The sequence below is a fragment of the Bombina bombina genome, chromosome 1 (genome assembly GCF_027579735.1).
Source record: "Bombina bombina isolate aBomBom1 chromosome 1, aBomBom1.pri, whole genome shotgun sequence".
NCBI lineage: Eukaryota > Metazoa > Chordata > Amphibia > Anura > Bombinatoridae > Bombina > Bombina bombina.
Window position 1 is genome coordinate 1,020,179,888 of NC_069499.1, and position 21,883 is coordinate 1,020,201,770.

General features: G+C 38.4%; 1 protein-coding gene across 2 annotated transcripts in view; it reads right to left on the reverse strand.

Annotated features, from left to right (window-relative positions):
- Positions 1-20,679, reverse strand: part of LOC128661638 (serine/arginine-rich splicing factor 6) — a 44,374-nt gene extending 23,695 nt beyond the window's left edge. For both annotated transcript variants that reach the window (XM_053715899.1, XM_053715882.1), the window contains exon 1: positions 20,516-20,679. In XM_053715899.1, coding sequence (XP_053571874.1) covers positions 20,516-20,622 — 107 coding nt within the window. In that variant the 5' untranslated portion in view covers positions 20,623-20,679. The remainder of the gene's footprint in view (positions 1-20,515) is intronic.
- Positions 20,680-21,883: the final 1,204 nt, after the last annotated feature.

Below are 21,883 nucleotides of genomic sequence, written 5' to 3' on the forward strand. Positions count from 1 at the left end.
CTCAAAAGTTAATCAATACAAATTTTTGCATAGAAAATTTCCAGTCAAGTTTCCTGTCCAGGAATCCAATACAGGCATATAGCAGTAGGGGTGGGGGGTCTGCTCCTTGCAGAAATGCTGTGCCTTGCTGATATCAAATACATTGTAGATGCAGTTAACCCAGCAGCTGGCTGAGGGGACTGCAGTTTTAGCCTTTTTGGCAGCCGTGGGGGTTAACCGCATCTGCTATGTATTTGAGCCGTTTCTCAGAGAGCAGGAGATTGTGTGGGAGGTTCCATAATGATTACATACCCTAAGTTTCAGACTGCAGGAGTCCCTAGGGGGAAATATAAGTAAGTGGCTTTCCCTCCTCTTCACATCTCCTGCATGGGCTCTGCTTTTAGACTTCTATAGATTGATCGGCTGCTACTGAGATCACAAACAGAAAGTGAAAGCAAAACAGCCATTTTACAAATGTGTTAAAAGCAACCACTAGATGGAGCTGGTTTGCAAGAAATCACATACAAATCAATGCAGTACAGCCACATCTGAGGATTTTTTTTTTTGCAAAAATTGTGTACTCTTGCAATTTTTAAATTGCTGTGATTAATCACGGTTTTAAATCGTGCAGCCCTAATAAATATATACACACACTAGGGCTGCAACTAACTTATTTTCATAATCGATTAATCGGCTGATTATTTTTTTGATTAATCGATTAATCGGATAAAAAGTAAATAATTTTTTCCTATATTTGAAATAAAATCCATAATACTCAGTGTTATAAATATAAACTTCAGACTAAAACTTAACATTAACACAACTGTTGGTCCAATTTTTTAAGCAGTAGAACACATTTTTAAAATCAAGCAAAACAAAACCACAAACTGTTTGAAAAGAGGTAGAACTATTAATAGGTAGATACTAGAGATGCACCGAAATGAAAATTGTGGACCGAAACCGATAACGAAAATTCAGTATGATCCTGGCCGAAAACCGAAATAGTTTTTTTCTTTTTTAACTACAGTGTGTGTGTGTAGCTGAGAGAGCTTGTAGGCGGGAAAGCTCCAACAAATGGACATGGTCACTTGTACAGTAGAGCGTGATCTGCAGTGCAACTGGAGCTCTATAAGGGAGAGCGTGGTTATAGCCAGACAACTATACGAGGTGGACATGTGTTTTGTTTTTGGGTGTAGTTATCCGTGCGATGAGCGTGGCTGCACCTGATCGTCTCTCATCGTATCTCCGCCTAGTTCCTGGTTCGGGTCTCACACTGACCCATCATATTATATGTCCGGAGCCCCAAATGGAGTCTGTCTGTCACCTATCACCAGGACCACTGGACTTAGCTACAACCTTACGTGCAAGGTGGTTATAGAAAGTTACTGTGCTTTTTTGTATACACTGTCTGGTGGGTGCTAATTTGTACCAACTGTGTGCGAGCTTGGGGCTTATGCTTATAAAGTGTGCACGCATATTTGCCTCAGGCGAATAGAATGTCTACGCACAAGAGGTTGATGTATGAGCACTGTATATAAGGCTTAAAGATATTCACTGTGATATTTGTATTCACTATTCAGAACTTTGGTTTCCTTCTCTCCTGGTTTCAAATATCATCATGTCATGGTACTTATGTGTGTGCTCTGTGTACCATGCCAGTGCTGTGCTGCTCACCTTATGCTAAGGATAGACATTTAACTCAATAGAACAGGGGAGGGCTGTACATTTTTAGCCATTTTGGTCCTCTTTGGGCCGAAATTGGAATTGCACATTTTCGGCGGCCCAAATTTTGGTGCATCGCTAGTATTCTTTATTTAGTTCTGTGTAACAGAATCAGATTTAACCGTTTTTTTTTTTTTTTTTTTACCAATTTTCAAAATAAAGTATAGTCCTAGAAAACTATTATTATATGCAAAACAGTAAGTCAAGTAATGAACTCAAACAGCAGCTCTAGGCTGGCATCAAATTTAAAATATGCTACACAATAATTTTGCCGAAAATAAAAGGCAAAAAAAAACGAAAAACGAAATAACAAAAAATGCTATTTTCGGCCGAAACTTTCTGCGTCCGAAATTTCAATGCATCCCTAGTAGATACTAAAACTGTTTATAACATTCTGTTATACACTCTTTCAGAAATTTTACATTGAAATGTTCACATGCTCCTGGCTGAGGCTGTCTCTTTTTGCAAGCTATTTTGCCTGCAGCAGAGAAGAGGTGCTCAGATGGTGTTGAGGTGCCCGAGTTGCGTAAGTAGGGTTTTGCCAATTTTTACCAAGGTGGGCTATTTATCTTTATTAGTTCTCACCAATGCAAGGGGCCTCAAAGTAAGCCTGGTCTTCATTCTGACATAAAAATATCTATATGCAATGGTAAACAACCAGCTATAAGGTTAGGGGAAAAAATATCTAGTCCACTCTTAAAATAGCAGATATATACTTAAGAGGTTGAATTTGGTACATATTCCAATTAATTAAAAATATAAAGAAAGGCAAAAGGGCTAAAGACTATATATCAGTAACAGGACACAGCCTTACACATTTATCTATATAATAAGAAAGGGACCTGGGAGCGCCAAAAATTAGGCAGAGGAACTAAAATGACGTATGGCGGATAAATAACGTATTAAGATCCTCAATATAATGGATAATTGCAGATAATCCAGTATCATTAAAAATATGTGCAAAAATGGATACAAATCATTACAATTAAAACATGTGTAAAAATAGATACAATTTAATACAATTAAAACATAAATAAAATCATGGATCCATGGTACAATAAACATAAATGACATAAAATATTAGCGTATGATAAAAGCAATATGTATTTGATTTGGGTGTGGGCAAGAGAACTGTCAATGGGAACCGTGTTCCCTATATAAGGTGAAGATGTGCCTCTAAAAAATTAACCAAAATTTAGGTGAAAAAATATACTAATAAGGGGGGTACCCCCTCAAAAAATGAACAGTTTCAAAAAATGTGACTGTCCAAACCGAAAAAACAAAAAACAAAAATTGAAAGTGGGAAAAAAAGGCTGTATAAAATTGTGTCCGTGTACAGAGTTAGTGAAAGAAATGGTGATAAACACTGTCAGTGATATAAAGTTCCAAACAGTATGTGTATTGTAAGGCAAACTTCCTTCAGTCTCCTCAAAAGAAGGTTCCAAACAATATGAAGATAGTGGGTAAGGGAGTGTCCGGTAAACCTGGGTGTAGTCCCTATATCCAACCTGTAAAAGAAATACACAATAGTGCAATAAAGCTAACAGATGTGTATGTATAATAGGAAAAAAGCTCACCAAAACGCGTTGGCAATTTGGTGAGCTTTTTTCCTATTATACATACACATCTGTTAGCTTTATTGCACTATTGTGTATTTATTTTACAGGTTGGATATAGGGACTACACCCAGGTTTACCAGACACTCCCTTACCCACTATCTTCATATTGTTTGGAACCTTCTTTTGAGGAGACTGAAGGAAGTTTGCCTTACAATACACATACTGTTTGGAACTTTATATCACTGACAGTGTTTATCACCATTTCTTTCACCAACTCTGTACACTGACAATTTTATACAGCTTTTTTATACAGCCTTTTTTTCCCACTTTCAATTTTTGATTTTTGTTTTTTCGGTTTGGACAATCACAGTCACATTTTTTGAAACTGTTCATTTTTTGAGGGGGTACCCCCCTTATTAGTATATTTTTTCACCTAAATTTTGGTTAATTTTTTAGAGGCACATCTTCACCTTATATAGGGAACACGGTTCCCATTGCCAGTTCTCTTGCCCACACCCAAATCAAATACATATTGCTTTTATCATACGCTAATATTTTATGTCATTTATGTTTATTGTACCATGGATCCATGATTTTATTTATATGTTTTAATTGTATTAAATTGTATCTATTTTTACACATGTTTTAATTGTAATGATTTGTATCCATTTTTGCACATATTTTTAATGATACTGGATTATCTGCAATTATCCATTATATTGAGGATCTTAATACGTTATTTATCCGCCATACGTCATTTTAGTTCCTCCGCCTAATTTTTGGCGCTCCCAGGTCCCTTTCTTATTCTATAGACCTCATTTAAGGGTTAGCTAGGTACCCTTTAGTACCTAGGAGCTAGTAGGAACATTGTGTTAGCGCTGTTAGATACCATAGCATCTACATTTATCTATAGAGTACATATAATCACAGGGATGTGGAAATTTTTTAAAAAAATTCTTGTCCAAGGGACTAAAGCGAGAGCTTAATCTACTTGTCCCTTGTGACAATCTACTTGTCCTGCTTTGCAAATTTAACCAAAACTGTATTTAAATAATGTTTTCATTAGGGTTGCACCGATACCAGTATCGGTATTGGTATCGATACCAAGTATTTGCATGAGTACTTATACTCGTGTAAATGCACCGATGCTTAAACCAATACCTCCACTTCCTACCCATATGCTATCTTGTGGTGTTTTTTCAAACTGCATGTTCCCATTTCATTTTAAACTGGAGACTAAACTAAAAAAAATGTTTACTACTGTTCTGCCAATACAAATTGCTCTTATTTGGATTATTGTAGGGAGAGATCACTGTACCTCGTTCAGACAAACCCCTGAAGAACTGGGCAGTTAATAAACAGATTTCCAGCTCTGGCTAAAATGGCCCAAAAATATCTTTCTGCAAAATGCAATAGTGTGGAAAGTGAAAGACTGTTCAACTTAGAGTTGAACCTCCATACAAATGTCAGATTGATGTTATATAACACAATTGCATCACCCCTTTAAATGTAATATTTTATTGTAATATTTTTTATTTATAAACATGTTCAGTGAACTTTTTTATTATTTCATAATGTCTTTTGAATTAGTCCTTTGTAATTATAAAGAAGGAATCTTAAATAATTAGTCTGTATTGTGCTTGGTAAACTGTCACATGACATTAAAAAAAAAGTATCAGTAATTGGTATCGGCGAGTATTTGAAAACAAGTATCGGTACTTGTACTCAGTCATAAAAAAATGGTATCGGTGCAACCCTAGTTCATTGATCTGTATGTAGGTCACAATACACAAGGCGGGCAGGCCACACAGTAGCAGCTCAGGGCTGGGAAATGAAGGATATGCAACAATGTTGCGGGAATAGAGAATACGTTGCAACATGAAAACTAGGAGCTGAATATATCAATGGCCAAATACGTTTAATGTACGTTGTGATAGTATCTGATTATTTATCTGACTGGCGTTATATTATAGCCAGCGTGGCAGGTAATGGAGACCCTGCGCAACCTCATGCAGGTTACAGGCAGCATGGAGGAGGAGGAGGAGTGGGATTTCTGCACCGACACAATACTATCGCGACAGCAAAATTCATAAACTATAGAATCTCTACAAATATTTTTTGTTTTTTTAACCATTACCAACTTATTATTCCACCCAGTTAATAAACCATATATTATACTCCCCCTTAAATATGTATAGAACCAAGGCAGAAAAGGGAGAAAAAACGGTAAACTGTTTAAAATAAAAACAAATTAAATCTAAAAAACATAATTTATGCTTACCTGATAAATTCCTTTCTTCTGTAGTGTGATCAGTCCACGGGTCATCATTACTTCTGGGATATTACTCCTCCCCAACAGGAAGTGCAAGAGGATTCACCCAGCAGAGCTGCATATAGCTCCTCCCCTCTACGTCACTCCCAGTCATTCGACCAAGGACCAACGAGAAAGGAAAAGCCAAGGGTGAAGTGGTGACTGGAGTATAAATTAAAAAATATTTACCTGCCTTAAAAACAGGGCGGGCCGTGGACTGATCACACTACAGAAGAAAGGAATTTATCAGGTAAGCATAAATTATGTTTTCTTCTGTTAAGTGTGATCAGTCCACGGGTCATCATTACTTCTGGGATACCAATACCAAAGCAAAAGTACACGGATGACGGGAGGGATAGGCAGGCTCTTTATACAGAAGGAACCACTGCCTGAAGAACCTTTCTCCCAAAAATAGCCTCCGATGAAGCAAAAGTGTCAAATTTGTAAAATTTGGAAAAAGTATGAAGCGAAGACCAAGTTGCAGCCTTGCAAATCTGTTCAACAGAGGCCTCATTCTTGAAGGCCCAAGTGGAAGCCACAGCTCTAGTAGAATGAGCTGTAATTCTTTCAGGAGGCTGCTGTCCAGCAGTCTCATAAGCTAAACGAATTATGCTACGAAGCCAAAAAGAAAGAGAGGTAGCGGAAGCTTTTTGACCTCTCCTCTGCCCAGAGTAAATGACAAACAGAGAAGACGTTTGTCGAAATTCCTTAGTTGCCTGTAAGTAAAATTTTAGAGCACGGACTACATCCAGGTTGTGCAGTAGACGTTCCTTCTTTGAAGAAGGATTTGGGCATAAAGAAGGAACAACAATCTCTTGATTGATATTCCTGTTAGTAACTACCTTAGGTAAGAACCCAGGTTTAGTACGCAGGACAATCTTATCCGAATGAAAAATCAAATAAGGAGAATCACAATGTAAGGCTGATAATTCAGAGACTCTTCGAGCCGAGGAAATAGCCATTAAAAATAGAACTTTCCAAGATAACAACTTTATATCAATGGAATGAAGGGGTTCAAACGGAACGCCCTGTAAAACATTAAGAACAAGGTTTAAACTCCATGGTGGAGCAACAGTTTTAAACACAGGCTTAATCCTGGCCAAAGCCTGACAAAAAGCCTGGACGTCAGGAACTTCTGACAGACGTTTGTGTAACAGAATGGACAGAGCTGAGATCTGTCCCTTTAATGAACTAGCAGATAAACCCTTTTCTAAACCTTCTTGTAGAAAAGACAATATCCTAGGAATCCTAACCTTACTCCAAGAGTAACCTTTGGATTCACACCAATATAGGTATTTACGCCATATCTTATGGTAAATCTTTCTGGTAACAGGTTTCCTAGCCTGTATTAAGGTATCAATAACTGACTCAGAAAACCCACGTCTTGATAAAATCAAGCGTTCAATTTCCAAGCAGTCAGCTTCAGAGAAGTTAGATTTTGATGTTTGAAGGGACCCTGTATCAGAAGGTCCTGTTTCAGAGGTAGAGACCAAGGTGGACAGGATGACATGTCCACCAGGTCTGCATACCAAGTCCTGCGTGGCCACGCAGGTGCTATTAGAATCACTGATGCTCTCTCTTGTTTGATTCTGGCAATCAATCGAGGAAGCAACGGGAAGGGTGGAAACACGTAAGCCATCCTGAAGTCCCAAGGTGCTGTCAGAGCATCTATCAGGACTGCTCCTGGATCCCTGGATCTGGACCCGTAACGAGGAAGCTTGGCGTTCTGTCGAGACGCCATGAGATCTATCTCTGGTTTGCCCCAACGTCGAAGTATTTGGGCAAAGACCTCCGGATGAAGTTCCCACTCCCCCGGATGAAAAGTCTGACGACTTAAGAAATCCGCCTCCCAGTTCTCCACTCCCGGGATGTGGATTGCTGACAGGTGGCAAGAGTGAGACTCTGCCCAGCGAATTATCTTTGATACTTCCATCATAGCTAGGGAGCTTCTTGTCCCTCCCTGATGGTTGATGTAAGCTACAGTCGTGATGTTGTCCGACTGAAACCTGATGAACCCCCGAGTTGTCAACTGGGGCCAAGCCAGGAGGGCATTGCGAACTGCTCTCAATTCCAGAATGTTTATTGGCAGGAGACTCTCCTCCTGACTCCATTGTCCCTGAGCCTTCAGAGAATTCCAGACGGCACCCCAACCTAGAAGGCTGGCGTCTGTTGTTACAATTGTCCAGTCTGGTCTGCTGAATGGCATCCCCCTGGACAGATGTGGCCGAGAAAGCCACCATAGAAGAGAATTTCTGGTCTCTTGATCCAGATTCAGAGAAGGGGATAAGTCTGAGTAATCCCCATTCCACTGACTTAGCATGCACAGTTGCAGTGGTCTGAGGTGTAAGCGTGCAAAGGGTACTATGTCCATTGCCGCTACCATTAAGCTGATTACCTCCATGCATTGAGCCACTGACGGGTGTTGAATGGAATGAAGGGTGCGGCAAGCACTTTGAAGTCTTGTTAGCCTGTCCTCTGTCAGGTAAAGCTTCATTTCTACAGAATCTATAAGAGTCCCCAGGAAGGGAACTCTTGTGAGTGGAACGAGTGAACTTTTCTTTTCGTTCACCTTCCATCCATGTGACCTTAGAAATGCCAGCACTAACTCTGTATGAGACTTGGCAGTTTGAAAGCTTGAAGCTTGTATCAGAATGTCGTCTAGGTAAGGAGCTACCGAGATTCCCTGCGGTCTTAGTACCGCCAGAAGAGCACCCAGAACCTTTGTGAAGATTCTTGGAGCTGTAGCCAATCTGAATGGAAGAGCCACAAACTGGTAATGCCTGTCTAGGAAGGCAAACCTTAGGTACCGATAATGATCTTTGTGAATCGGTATGTGAAGGTAAGCATCTTTTAAATCTACAGTGGTCATGTACTGACCCTCTTGGATCATAGGTAAAATTGTCCGAATAGTCTCCATCTTGAACGATGGAACTCTTAGGAATTTGTTTAGGATCTTTAAGTCCAGGATTGGTCTGAAAGTTCCCTCTTTTTTGGGAACCACAAACAGATTTGAGTAAAACCCCTGTCCCTGTTCCGATCGTGGAACTGGATGGATTACTCCCATTAACAAGAGCTCTTGTACGCAGCGTAGAAACGCCTCTTTCTTTGTCTGGATTGTTGACAATCTTGACAGATGAAATCTCTCTCTTGGAGGAGAGTATTTGAAGTCCAGTAGGTATCCCTGAGATATTATCTCTAGCGCCCAGGGATCCTGAACATCTCTTGCCCAAGCCTGGGCGAAGAGAGAAAGTCTGCCCCCCACTAGATCCGATCCCGGATCGGGGGCCCTCAATTCATGCTGTTTTAGGGGCAGCAGCCGGTTTCCTAGTCTGCTTGCCCTTGTTCCAGGACTGGTTAGGTTTCCAGCCTTGTCTGTAGCGAGCAACAGCTCCTTCCTGTTTTGGTGCAGAGGAAGTTGATGCTGCTCCTGCTTTGAAATTACGAAAGGAACGAAAATTAGACTGTCTAGTCTTGGCTTTGGCTTTGTCCTGAGGCAGGGCATGGCCTTTACCTCCTGTAATGTCAGCGATAATCTCTTTCAACCCGGGCCCGAATAAGGTCTGCCCTTTGAAAGGTATATTAAGCAATTTAGACTTAGAAGTAACATCAGCTGACCAGGATTTTAGCCACAGCGCCCTGCGTGCCTGAATGGCGAATCCTGAATTTTTCGCCATAAGTTTAGTAAGATGTACTACGGCCTCCGAAATGAAAGAATTAGCTAGTTTAAGGACTCTAAGCCTGTCCGTAAGGTCGTCCAGAGTAGCTGAACCAATGTTCTCTTCCAGAGACTCAATCCAGAATGCCGCTGCAGCCGTGATCGGCGCAATGCATGCAAGGGGTTGCAATATAAAACCTTGTTGAACAAACATTTTCTTAAGGTAACCCTCTAACTTTTTATCCATTGGATCTGAAAAAGCACAGCTATCCTCCACCGGGATAGTGGTACGCTTAGCTAAGGTAGAAACTGCTCCCTCCACCTTAGGGACCGTTTGCCATAAGTCCCTTGTGGTGGCGGTTTCTAAATATCGGAGGGGGTGAGAACGGCACACCGGGTCTATCCCACTCCTTAGTAACAATTTCAGTAAGTCTCTTAGGTATAGGAAAAACCTCAGTACTCGTCGGTACCGCAAAATATTTATCCAACCTACACATTTTCTCTGGTATTGCAACTGTGTTACAATCATTCAGAGCCGCTAACACCTCCCCTAGTAATACACGGAGGTTTTCCAGTTTAAATTTAAAATTTGAAATATCTGAATCCAGTCTGTTTGGATCAGAACCGTCACCCACAGAATGAAGTTCTCCGTCCTCATGTTCTGCCACCTGTGACGCAGTGTCTGACATGGCCCTAATATTATCAGCGCACTCTGTTCTCACCCCAGAGTGATCACGCTTACCTCTTAGTTCTGGTAATTTAGCCAAAACCTCAGTCATAACAGTAGCCATATCCTGTAATGTGATTTGTAATGGCCGCCCAGATGTACTCGGCGCTACAATATCACGCACCTCCCTCTGAGCGGGAGATGTAGGTACTGACACGTGAGGCGAGTTAGTCGGCATAACTCTCCCCTCGTTGTTTGGTGAAATTTGTTCAATTTGTACAGATTGACTTTTATTTAAAGTAGCATCAATACAGTTAGTACATAAATTTCTATTGGGCTCCACTTTGGCATTGCAACAAATGACACAGGTATCATCCTCTGAATCAGACATGTTTAACACACTAGCAAATAAACTTGCAACTTGGAAATACAATTCAATTAGAATAATATTAAAACGTACTGTGCCTTTAAGAAGCACAGAAGATTTATGACAGTTGAAAATTAATAAATTGAAACAGTTATAGCCTCAATCCTTGTAAACAACACAACTTTAGCAAAGGTTTAATCCCATTAGCAAAGATAACAAATTCTGAAAGCAGGAAACAAATTACAGAATAAACGTTTTTTATCTCAGTCAAACTATAATTCTCACAGCTCTGCTGAGAGAAATTACCTCCCTCAAAATAAGTTTTGAAGACCCCTGAGCTCTGTAGAGATGAACCGGATCATGCAGGGAATACAATGAGTTGCTGACTGAAATATTTGATGCTTAGTAAAAGCGCCAAAAAACGGCCCCTCCCCCTCACACACAGCAGTGAGGGAGAACAGAAACTGTCAGAAAACAGATTAAGCAACTGCCAAGTGGAAAAATAGTGCCCAAACATTTATTCACTCAGTACCTCAGCAAATGAAAACGATTTTACATTCCAGCAAAAACGTTAAACATAATCTCTAGTTATTAAACAGCTTTATGTATTTCATACAGTGTAATTCTAGTGAAGTACCATTCCCCAGAATACTGAAGTGTAAAGTATACATACATGACATTATATCGGTATGGCAGGATTTTCTCATCAATTCCATTGTCAGAAAATAAAAACTGCTACATACCTCTATGCAGATTCATCTGCCCGCTGTCCCCTGATCTGAAGTTTACCTCTCCTCAGATGGCCGAGAAACAGCAATATGATCTTAACTACTCCGGCTAAAATCATAACAAAAACTCTGGTAGATTCTTCTTCAAACTCTGCCAGAGAGGTAATAACACACTCCGGTGCTATTTTAAAATAAACTTTTGATTGAAGATATAAAACTAAGTATAATCACCATAGTCCTCTCACACATCCTATCTAGTCGTTGGGTGCAAGAGAATGACTGGGAGTGACGTAGAGGGGAGGAGCTATATACAGCTCTGCTGGGTGAATCCTCTTGCACTTCCTGTTGGGGAGGAGTGATCACACTTAACAGAAGAAATTAGATTATGTCCTTTGGATAAACTGTACGACTGTTTATTGCACAACAAAGGTGTTTTTACTATTTAAGCAGGTTAGAATACCTTGGGGGGAAAGTTCCGGTGTTCGGACAAAAAAGCACACCACGTCACTTTCTGTGACATGGTATCAGCTGTTCAAACATTTTTTTTATCTGAATGTACATGCATGCTGCTTCAAACATTCCTACCCGCATGCGTCAGGGCTTCAGTGTCAACTCCCTGGACTGTGTTTAACATGCATGCAAGTAATATGTTAAGATTTATATACCGCACCCCTCTACACCGGGGCAACTTTTTTCTCTCTCTCTGATTGGGATGCGAAGGGTGGACCTCTGGGCTTAGTGAAACAGCCCCTTCTGCTTTGTTTTACAATAGCCATGGCATTCCCTATGTTACATACAAGATACATGGCATTTCTCATCCATGGTTTTTATCATGTGGTGCTTCATTAGTTTTTATAAAAATGTGACATGTTTCTTAAGCAATATAATACCACGCAGTTATTTAAGTCAATATGACACCACTCAATTTCTTAAGTCAGTATGGAACCCCTAATTCATTTCTTAAGACAGTTTGGAACCCCTAATTCAATTAATTCAGTATGGCACCCACTCTATTATTTTTTTTTAAGTATAACACCGCTAATTAATTTCTTAATTATGACACCCTTCCACTTTTTGCAACAAATATGACACTGCATTAATTAAGGTAGTAAAACACACTTCATTATTTTTTTAAAAACAATATTGACAACCCTCAATTTGTGCAATAAATATGACACTCCTCATTCATACTGACTTATTATTGCTGAAGAAAAATGTTGCATTTTTAAAAAAGAGAATGAAGCGCCACTTGATAAAAACCATGGACAATGCCATGTATTTTGCATGTAACTTAGGGAATGCCATGGCTATTGTAAAACCAAGAAGGAGCCGTTCTACTAAGCCCAGAGGCCCACCCTTTGCATTCAAATAGCAAAAAAAAAAATAAGTTGATTCCCAAGTGCCCTGGTGTAGCGGGGTGCGGTATAGAAATGGTTAAAAAAATTATAATAATAGCATGCATGTGTGTTAAACAAAGCACAGGAATTTGACAATGAAGCCCTTACGCGTGCGGGCAGGAATGTATGACGCGGCATGCATGCGCATTAAGATGAGGGTTCCCTTTTACAAAGAAATTAATTTTTGCTGGGCAGCCACATGTTTTGGGAGCTGTAATGGCTCCACACACCATACACACGTTCCCTGCAAAGCCAGTAGGAGATCATAGGCATTTTCTGCTTTCACTTGTGTGCATTTTCTGGGATTTCACTTATGTGATAACAGAACACAAAGATTAAAAAGGATAAAATAAAAATAAACTTGTTACACAAATATCAAACCCGATACATTTAAACTACCCAACAACATAACCCTATATTAAAGACTCCAGTAAAACACAATTACTACACACAAAAATGCAGCTTACAAAGATGGGTTAAGTACTTACATCAGATAATTTCCTCTCAGTTCAAGGGTGAATATATATATATATATATATATAATATATATATAATATATATAATATATATATAATATATATAATATATATATAATATATATATATAGACAAAAGTAGAAGCATAGAGACAAGACCTGGTGTTGATCCCTGTAGTCCCACGCCACAAAAGCCAGCACACGAGATTTAAGCAACACACCTTCCTTTAATACAGAGCATGCTCTGTATTAAAGGAAGGTGTGTTGCTTAAATCTCGTGTGCTGGCTTTTGTGGCGTGGGACTACAGGGATCAACACCAGGTCTTGTCTCTATGCTTCTACTTTTGTCTACATTTATCTTGGCCGTGCATTCGAGTGGTTGTTACATTGGTGAGTGCTGATCTTTCTTGTAAATATTATAATATATATATATATATATATAATATAATATATATATATATATATATTATAATATATATATAATATAATATATATATAATATAATATATATAATATAATATATATATAATATAATATATATAATATATATATATATAATATATATATATATATATATATATATATATATATATATATATATATATATATATATATATATATATATATATATATATATATATATATATATATATATATATATATATATATATATATATATATATATATATAATAAGCAATGCAACTGATGCATTCAAAACAATTCTGCACAGCAGTCATGATGTTCCGCCCTATGCAGTGGACAGCGGCAAGCATTACACATCAGACCTTAGCATAAGACATACTCTGCTCAGATTTGCCCACCCCTCTCTACAGAAGCCCACACACAGGCTGAAAGCATTTGCTGTAAGCGGGCTTCTTTCCTGCTCAATGCCCTTAAGTTCTCACACAGCCGCACCCCCTGCTGGCCGTTATTAAAAAAATAAAGTTTTAGGTCTGCTTGCCCGCAGCAGGGCTAAATGTAAAAAAAAAAAAAAAACACATGCCCGGCACACAAAACTGCATGTCCCAGGCGTCGGGCGATAGGAATTGCGCATCCCTGAATCAGCAATAGCAAGCGATCCGCTAAAAATGATGCAAACAGGCAATAGTGACATAAATTCATATAACAAATGTCATCAATCTAGGGCTAGGTGTAAATAACAAGCTCAGCACTATATCATGCAAAGCACAGTCCCCAAAACATCTGATTTAATATAAACATTATTAATTAAAATAAATACAAATTATGACAGGAGTAGTTGTAAACTAAAGAAATGTATACTGTCCTGAAAAAGTGAAAAGTAAAATGTCTGTAGACATCCTTTAGGCTAAGGACATAAAACAATACCATGTGCAGGAGCTCATCGGAGTGAAGCAGCTGGTGTCGTGCACAGACCAACTAATCTATTATGAGATTCGTTGACAACTATTTTAATAATCGATTATTAGCGATTATGCCGATTAGTTGTTGAAGCTCTAATACACACACACACACATCTATCCCTGCATTAGAATTACTCGCTAAAACACTGCTCATTTGACTATTGCTGATATCTGAAATGCACTATTAAAGTGATTGTAAAGATTAATGTATTACTGCCCAGTATCTAAAAATAATCTTAAAAACAGGGGTGCTTTAATTCATAAAAATTTAGACAGATGCTTAATTTTTAAAATATTTACCATATACCGCATCTCCTACTTTCTTTGGCAGATCGATGACGAATCCGGCTTCCCCCAATGGTTGCGTGCCCCATCTGCATCCAGCTCATGGGGCACGCAATGATTGGCGAAAGCCAGATTATAATTTTTATGAATTACACTGCCCATTTTTAACCCCTTAACCACGGCGATGTACCCTGTACATCACTTGTCGTTAAGAGTTTTTCAGGTCATAGTGTGGGTTTCACCGCAACCAGCAGGACCGTGCTATTATGACCCTCCCTTCCAGCTGCAGGCATTCTGGAATTGCACTATCAAAAATGCAGTCTCCATTCAAAGACAAGCGAAGTATTGTGTTAAGGGGTTAAGATTATTTTTAGATACTAGGTTAATCTTGACAGCCGCTGCATCACTTCCTCCACCCGTTGCAAAGCCTCTTCCTGGATCTAAAATGAGGAATCCGGCTTCCTCCAATCAAGGCGTTGAATTAGACACCGATTACCTCGGAAAGGGGGGAGCCATTATTGGAGGATGACCGATCTGTCATTTCTGACGTAGAAAGAGGCTTGCGATGACCGGGAAGAAAGTTGGAGCGGCTGTCAAGATTAAAAAGGTAAGTATTTTCACAACACGAGTGAAGTGTAAATTTTGATGAATTAAAGTGCCCTTTGTTTAGTTGAATTTTTAAAACCCGGGCACTGTAGCATCAAAATTTACATTCATGTTAAAAAGATTGTGCTAAATTTGATAATTGTATGCTCTTTCTGAATCATGAAAGTTTAATTTTGACTTGAGTCTCCCTTTAAGCAGTTTTGCACCATAAAACTCTTTTAAATGATATAAAACAGTCTGCTTTGTTGTAAGGGCTGCATTTATCATTCTATGGAAGAAATATTCGCCCGTCTACTCTTCTGGCAGGCAGCAAGCCGCTGCCTGCATTAACATTAACACACGAGCACTCCTTTGTGCTTGCGTAAAAACCTCACCCCCCCCCCCCCCAAATACGCACGAGCTGTCAATCTCTCCAATCTTATTCTATGGGTCGCATTTTTGAAGAAGCGGATGCTGCTTCAGAGTCCCATCGCCTGAAATGGAAGTTAAGAAGCAGCGGTCATGAGCCCTCTGCTTCTTAAAGGGGCAGCATACGCCAATTTTCATTTAACTGCATGTAATAGACACTACTATAGAGAATAAGATGCACAGACACCGATATAAAAATCCAGTATAAAACCTTATAAAAACTTACTTTGAAGCTCCCAATATAGCACTGTTGATAAGATTAGCCTGGGACTTGTCTGTAGGCTAAACCAGAAACTGCATATTTAACAGGAGCTGATAGCAGAACCTTTCCTCTCCCCTGCATATAAAAAGACCCATTATACAAACAGAAGCAGTCTGAAGTCTGTATACATCTAAAATGTTGGGTCTTGGTTAGGAGTCTAAAAATCAGCAAAACTATACATTACAAAAACACACCCAGATGAGCTATATAAATGGTAGTGATGCACCGAAATGGAAATTCTGGACCGAAACCAAACCCGAAAATCCAGGATGTGCGTTTGTGATTGTAGTTGGACTGAAAGTAAGGCGGGGGGAATAATGCACACCTTATAAAACTTTATCCCAATGTTTTATAGAAATTGGCTGAGGTGATGGTAGGTGGCGCAAATCAATGCTGATTCCCTGTAGTGAAGTGTTACTATCTCAATGTTATTATTATTAGTTACGTGAGTTCTGTGGTGAATTCTATTTGCTTCTTTTAAATTGCTAATAGTATCAATTTCTATTAATATTATAGATTTCTATTAATAATATACTCCTTATATAAATAAAAAGCCTTTAGGTTGGTAAATATAAAAACAATTTATTCTCACAATATGTAAAAATGTATACACTTTATGTACTACTGACACCGGTGTCTAAGTTACTATAAAAGATACTATAAAATAGACAAACATAAAATACAATTTCAAGTTAAAATGATATAATTTCAAGTTTAAAATGATACTAATACGTTGAGTGTTAGTGTTACACTTTACTTATTTCCACAGTAAGGCCTAATTTCAAGGGTATGTTGCAATATTATTGACATTCATATACTTTAGCAATAAACTGCTATTAGTCTTGGTTTTTTAACGTTAAGACCTTACAGTTTTGGCCGAGTATATGTGATAATACACTATATTCTAATAGTGCTGGTTGTGCTGTTTTAACAGTGCTCTAAAGTACCTTGAAGTGTATCCGTCTGTTGATACTGTATCCGTTGGGGAATATTGCGGTTAAATATATGCCGCTGCTTGATTCCCTTTAGTGTGTCCGTCTAATGACACGTTTTAAGTTTGAGAATACTGCGGTTAAATAAATGCCGCTGTTTGATTTTCTTAAAGGGACAGTATACTCCGAATTTCCACAGTCAAAATTACATGTGCAACATGTATTTAACCAATGTTTAATTCATCAAATGTTTAAATAACAGTTTTTATCTTATCTATTTTCAACTTAAACTTGTACCACTTGTGTATTCACTGTCCGCCTCCATGACCGCCGCTTTTTTTCAATATATTGGAAGAATCCCAATTCATCCAATAATGTTGATATCGGTCGCGCTATGTACCTGCTATGCGAACGCGCGCACGATGACATCATCTGCTTCTGGGTTCCGCTATTCCTAGTTCTGCGCATGCCCAAAATCATAAGTTCACGTCAAGCGCTCGATGCTTCCAAGATTGCATATACTAGATTGAGGAGCGTGAGTGAGCAATAGTGGGAGGTTAAATGTGAGTCACATCATTTGCATGTGGGAAGTACAGAGTTGGTCTATACCTCCCACATTGGAGATGCCGTGGAGGGGTTGGAGAATGGACATAGAGTAACGGTTAGGCTGCAAAACTTATGATTTAATAAAACATGTCAATTTTATTTTTTGTCAAAATTAACAATGCGGTTAGATTATAAGGATATAGAAGACGTTAGCGTTAGCTTTTACATCCTCTGAGTTTACTGACCCTTTAAGTGACTGGGTTTGCTGGAAGAGTTGTGATGTTAGATCTCTCAGGCGGTTAAATATATGCCGCTGCGGTGACTTTGTTGCAGTTTAAGTTCAACCCAGCTTCCTGTACAGCTGTAGCTGGGTTGAACTTAAACTGCAACAAAGTCACCGCAGCGGCATATATTTAACCGCCTGAGAGATCTAACATCACAACTCTTCCAGCAAACCCAGTCACTTAAGAAAATCAAACAGCGGCATTTATTTAACCGCAGTATTCTCAAACTTAAAACGTGTCATTAGACGGACACACTAAAGGGAATCAAGCAGCGGCATATATTTAACCGCAATATTCCCCAACGGATACAGTATCAACAGACGGATACACTTCAAGGTACTTTAGAGCACTGTTAAAACAGCACAACCAGCACTATTAGAATATAGTGTATTATCACATATACTCGGCCAAAACTGTAAGGTCTTAACGTTAAAAAACCAAGACTAATAGCAGTTTATTGCTAAAGTATATGAATGTCAATAATATTGCAACATACCCTTGAAATTAGGCCTTACTGTGGAAATAAGTAAAGTGTAACACTAACACTCAACGTATTAGTATCATTTTAAACTTGAAATTATATCATTTTAACTTGAAATTGTATTTTATGTTTGTCTATTTTATAGTATCTTTTATAGTAACTTAGACACCGGTGTCAGTAGTACATAAAGTGTATACATTTTTACATATTGTGAGAATAAATTGTTTTTATATTTACCAACCTAAAGGCTTTTTATTTATATAAGGAGTATATTATTAATAGAAATCTATAATATTAATAGAAATTGATACTATTAGCAATTTAAAAGAAGCAAATAGAATTCACCACGGAACTCACGGAACTAATAATAATAACATTGAGATAGTAACACTTCACTACAGGGAATCAGCATTGATTTGCGCCACCTACCATCACCTCAGCCGAAAATCCAGGATGCACTTGGCCAAAAACGTATTTTTTACAAATTATTTTAAAAAAATGTTTTTGTATAATTAGACTATTTAATGAATTAATCTGAAATGAAAAACTGCAAGCCAATAAAATAAACCACACTTTTATTGAAAGTAACACTAAAATGGGACAAAAAAAAATATATCTTAAAATAATTATCTGCTACACAATAATTTTACCAAGAAAAAACAAACAAAAACAGGCAAAATAAAAAATGAAACAAAAAAAAACACGATAATGCAGTTTTCAGCCAAAAATGATTCTGCATCCATACTTAAAACAATTTTAAATATCAATATACTGCATTATCCTCTATTTATTTCTGTGTAACAGAATCCGATTTAACAGTTTGTTTTTACCAATTATCCACATAAAGTATAGTCCTAAAAAACTATTATTAAATGCAAAACAATAAGTCAAGTAATGAACTCAAACCGCAGCTTTAGGCGCGCATCAAATTTGAAATATGCTACACAATTTACCTAAACTAACAGGCCAAACAAAAAAATAACAGAAAATGCCATTTTCGGCCAAAACGTGTCTGCGGTCGAAATTTCGGTGCATCCTTAATAAATGGATCATCTACAAAACTTTTATGCAAAGAAAAATCTAGTGTACAATGTCCCTTTAACATGTAAGCCATCCTGATTCAGATAATTGACAGCCACTGTTAGCAGCATTGCACAAGCATTTCACTAGAAACGCTTGTGCAATAATAACCGCCGACAGCACACGCATTGAGCGATGTAGAGCAGACATGATCTGCTATCGCTCAACATTTAGTAAATCTACCAATAAGAGGTGATGACCGCCACTTGATAAAATGTAACTGCAGGTTCATTAAAGTGGAGAAAAGAATGGGTAGTAAACGGGTTATCTATTTTTTTAAACAATAACAATTTTGGTGTAGACTGTCCCTTTAATAGAAATGTAGTACGTTTAATTTTTTTGCTCAATTTGTGCAGGGGACAATATGTTCTGTCACAGCCCTACAAAGGGACTAGAATCTCTACAGGAAGGAACATCAAGCAACATATGTATTGCCCATGCTCAGATGAGTAAGAATGCACCTTAAGTTCTCAGCAGGTCTCCTCCCTTATGTAACTATTTAAGTGGCTACATGTTGAGTTTTTTGTTGCTGTTTATCACATTCTGGTTAGGTTTATTTTGATTTAATATTATTATACCATACTAACACTGTTTCTTATCCCTTTGAAAATATTTAATCAAATCCGAAATTTTAGCATAACGTGTTAAAAAAAATAAAGGTTTGTGAAATGTACTAAAACTTAAAAGTGCAAAAAAAGAAATAACTAAGCAGGCAAGTCACTTAAAAAATTGCTACATTACAGAGAATAAAACGTGGCAATAACTTGGGGGGGGGGGGGGTAGTAGCAGCCTGGGAAAAAGCACAATTCCAGGGAGCGCGAGACTTCTTGGGATATTGTCTTTTTACATATCCAGGTTTATGTAGCAATTTAAGAAAAACAGATTTGTATAATCGACAGAATTTTAGCAGTAGCTATAGTTCTAACAGTGCAGAGACTAGCACTTGCAGCATTTTACTAAATACTAATATCCCTCTCTGGACAGTCACTATTTGCGCTAATTGCGTACCGCCCATTACGTCTTAAATATGCGTCATATAAGAAAGACATTAGTCACGCGGTTGGCACGAACACTACAACCAAGGGCAGCCATTTTGAGAGAGGCAATCAGCCACGGACCACAAGGCCGCATTCGTCAATATGCAGACATAAGCTCAAGGCCACTGCCCCCTCCGGACTCGCTCCCATGAAAATTGCAAAAGCCCAAGTCATTGGTGTCCCGTTCCCCAGAGCAGTAGGCCACCACAAAATGGCGGTAGAAGCGCGCACACGCGACATTTTTTTTTTTTTTTTTAACTGCGATTAAAAAACGAAGACGTTGCACATTAACTATGTAGTGCGTACATTCTCTGTGACACATCCCTGCTTGCGCCTCGCTGATGCGCTCACCCGTTCTTCAGATCCACTTCTAGCAGTTTGCCATAACTCCCGAAGAACCTCTGGATATCTTTCTCCCGCACATGATAGCTAAGCCTTCCAACGTATATCCGTGGCATTTTGCAAACGATCTACAAACCTCCGCAACAACAACACAATGACGCCACAAAAGCGGGAGGAACAAATTTTTATATAGAAGGGTGTGGCTTGATTTAGATTGCAACAGCGCATGCGCAATATGAAACTTATAGCAAGTAATGCCCATTCTTCGCTAAAAATAGGCAGAAGTTAATAAGAACTAGAACGTATGATAAGCGGCTAGGAACTTTTCCTGCTACGATACATTTACAAATAGGAAAATTGGATAATTTCCATTATTAAAATTGAGAAAAAATATGTCGTTAGCTCTTTGTTTTCCTTCAAATCACAATGCAGATTGTCATGTAACACTATCATTATCAAACAGAGAACCCCCCCCCAAAATATATATTTTAAATTTGCCATATGGTGTATTCCAATTATTCTATTGGATGGGTTAATATGGTAATTTATTTTTAAATTTGAACTTTTTGCCTGCTTGATCCTCTAGGATCAAACACAAAATTCTCATTCTGACATACAAAGCCCTCAACTGCACTGCTCCCCCCTATATCTTATACCTTGTCTCCAGATACTCTCCCTCCCGTCCCCTTCGCTCTGCTCATGACCTCCTACTCTCCTCCTCTCTTGTTACCTCATCACACTCCCGTTTACAGGACTTCTCCAGACTGGCTCCCATCTTGTCGAACTCTGCCTCGCTCCACAAGACTCTTTCCTAGTTTTAAAAGCTTCAAGTGCTCCCTAAAGACTCTACTGTTCAGGAATGCATACAACCTACACTAACCTTTCCTAATACCAGTTTCTCTCCCTCCATTGCTTTCCCCTGAACCCCCTTAGCATGTAAGCCTAAGAGTCCAGCTGCAAAAAGAAGGTGTGAACCTACAAAAGACTAACTAAAAAGCACTCATCATCTCTATACTAGCCAGTAATTGTAGCCAAGTATGTAGGTTATATATACTAATGTGAGCGACAGAGAAAAACACTCTAATGATTCCCTAAAGGGGAAGACTGCGGTTAAAATTTCAAACTTTATTGAATGTAGGCTAAAATTGGGACAAAACCATTAAAAACAAAAAGTGGTGTAAGTCTATCCTATATCTTGATTGAATAAATCTCCAAATTCCTATATAGGTGGGTATCAGTAATGTGCATAGAAATAGTAATCACTCTCTGAGTACGGTAATTATAGCATCTTGCGATTAAATAGTTACAATACAAGGCACACAAGTAACTACAGGGCTCAATTTACAGTTAAAGGGACAGTAAACCTTAAAAATAATG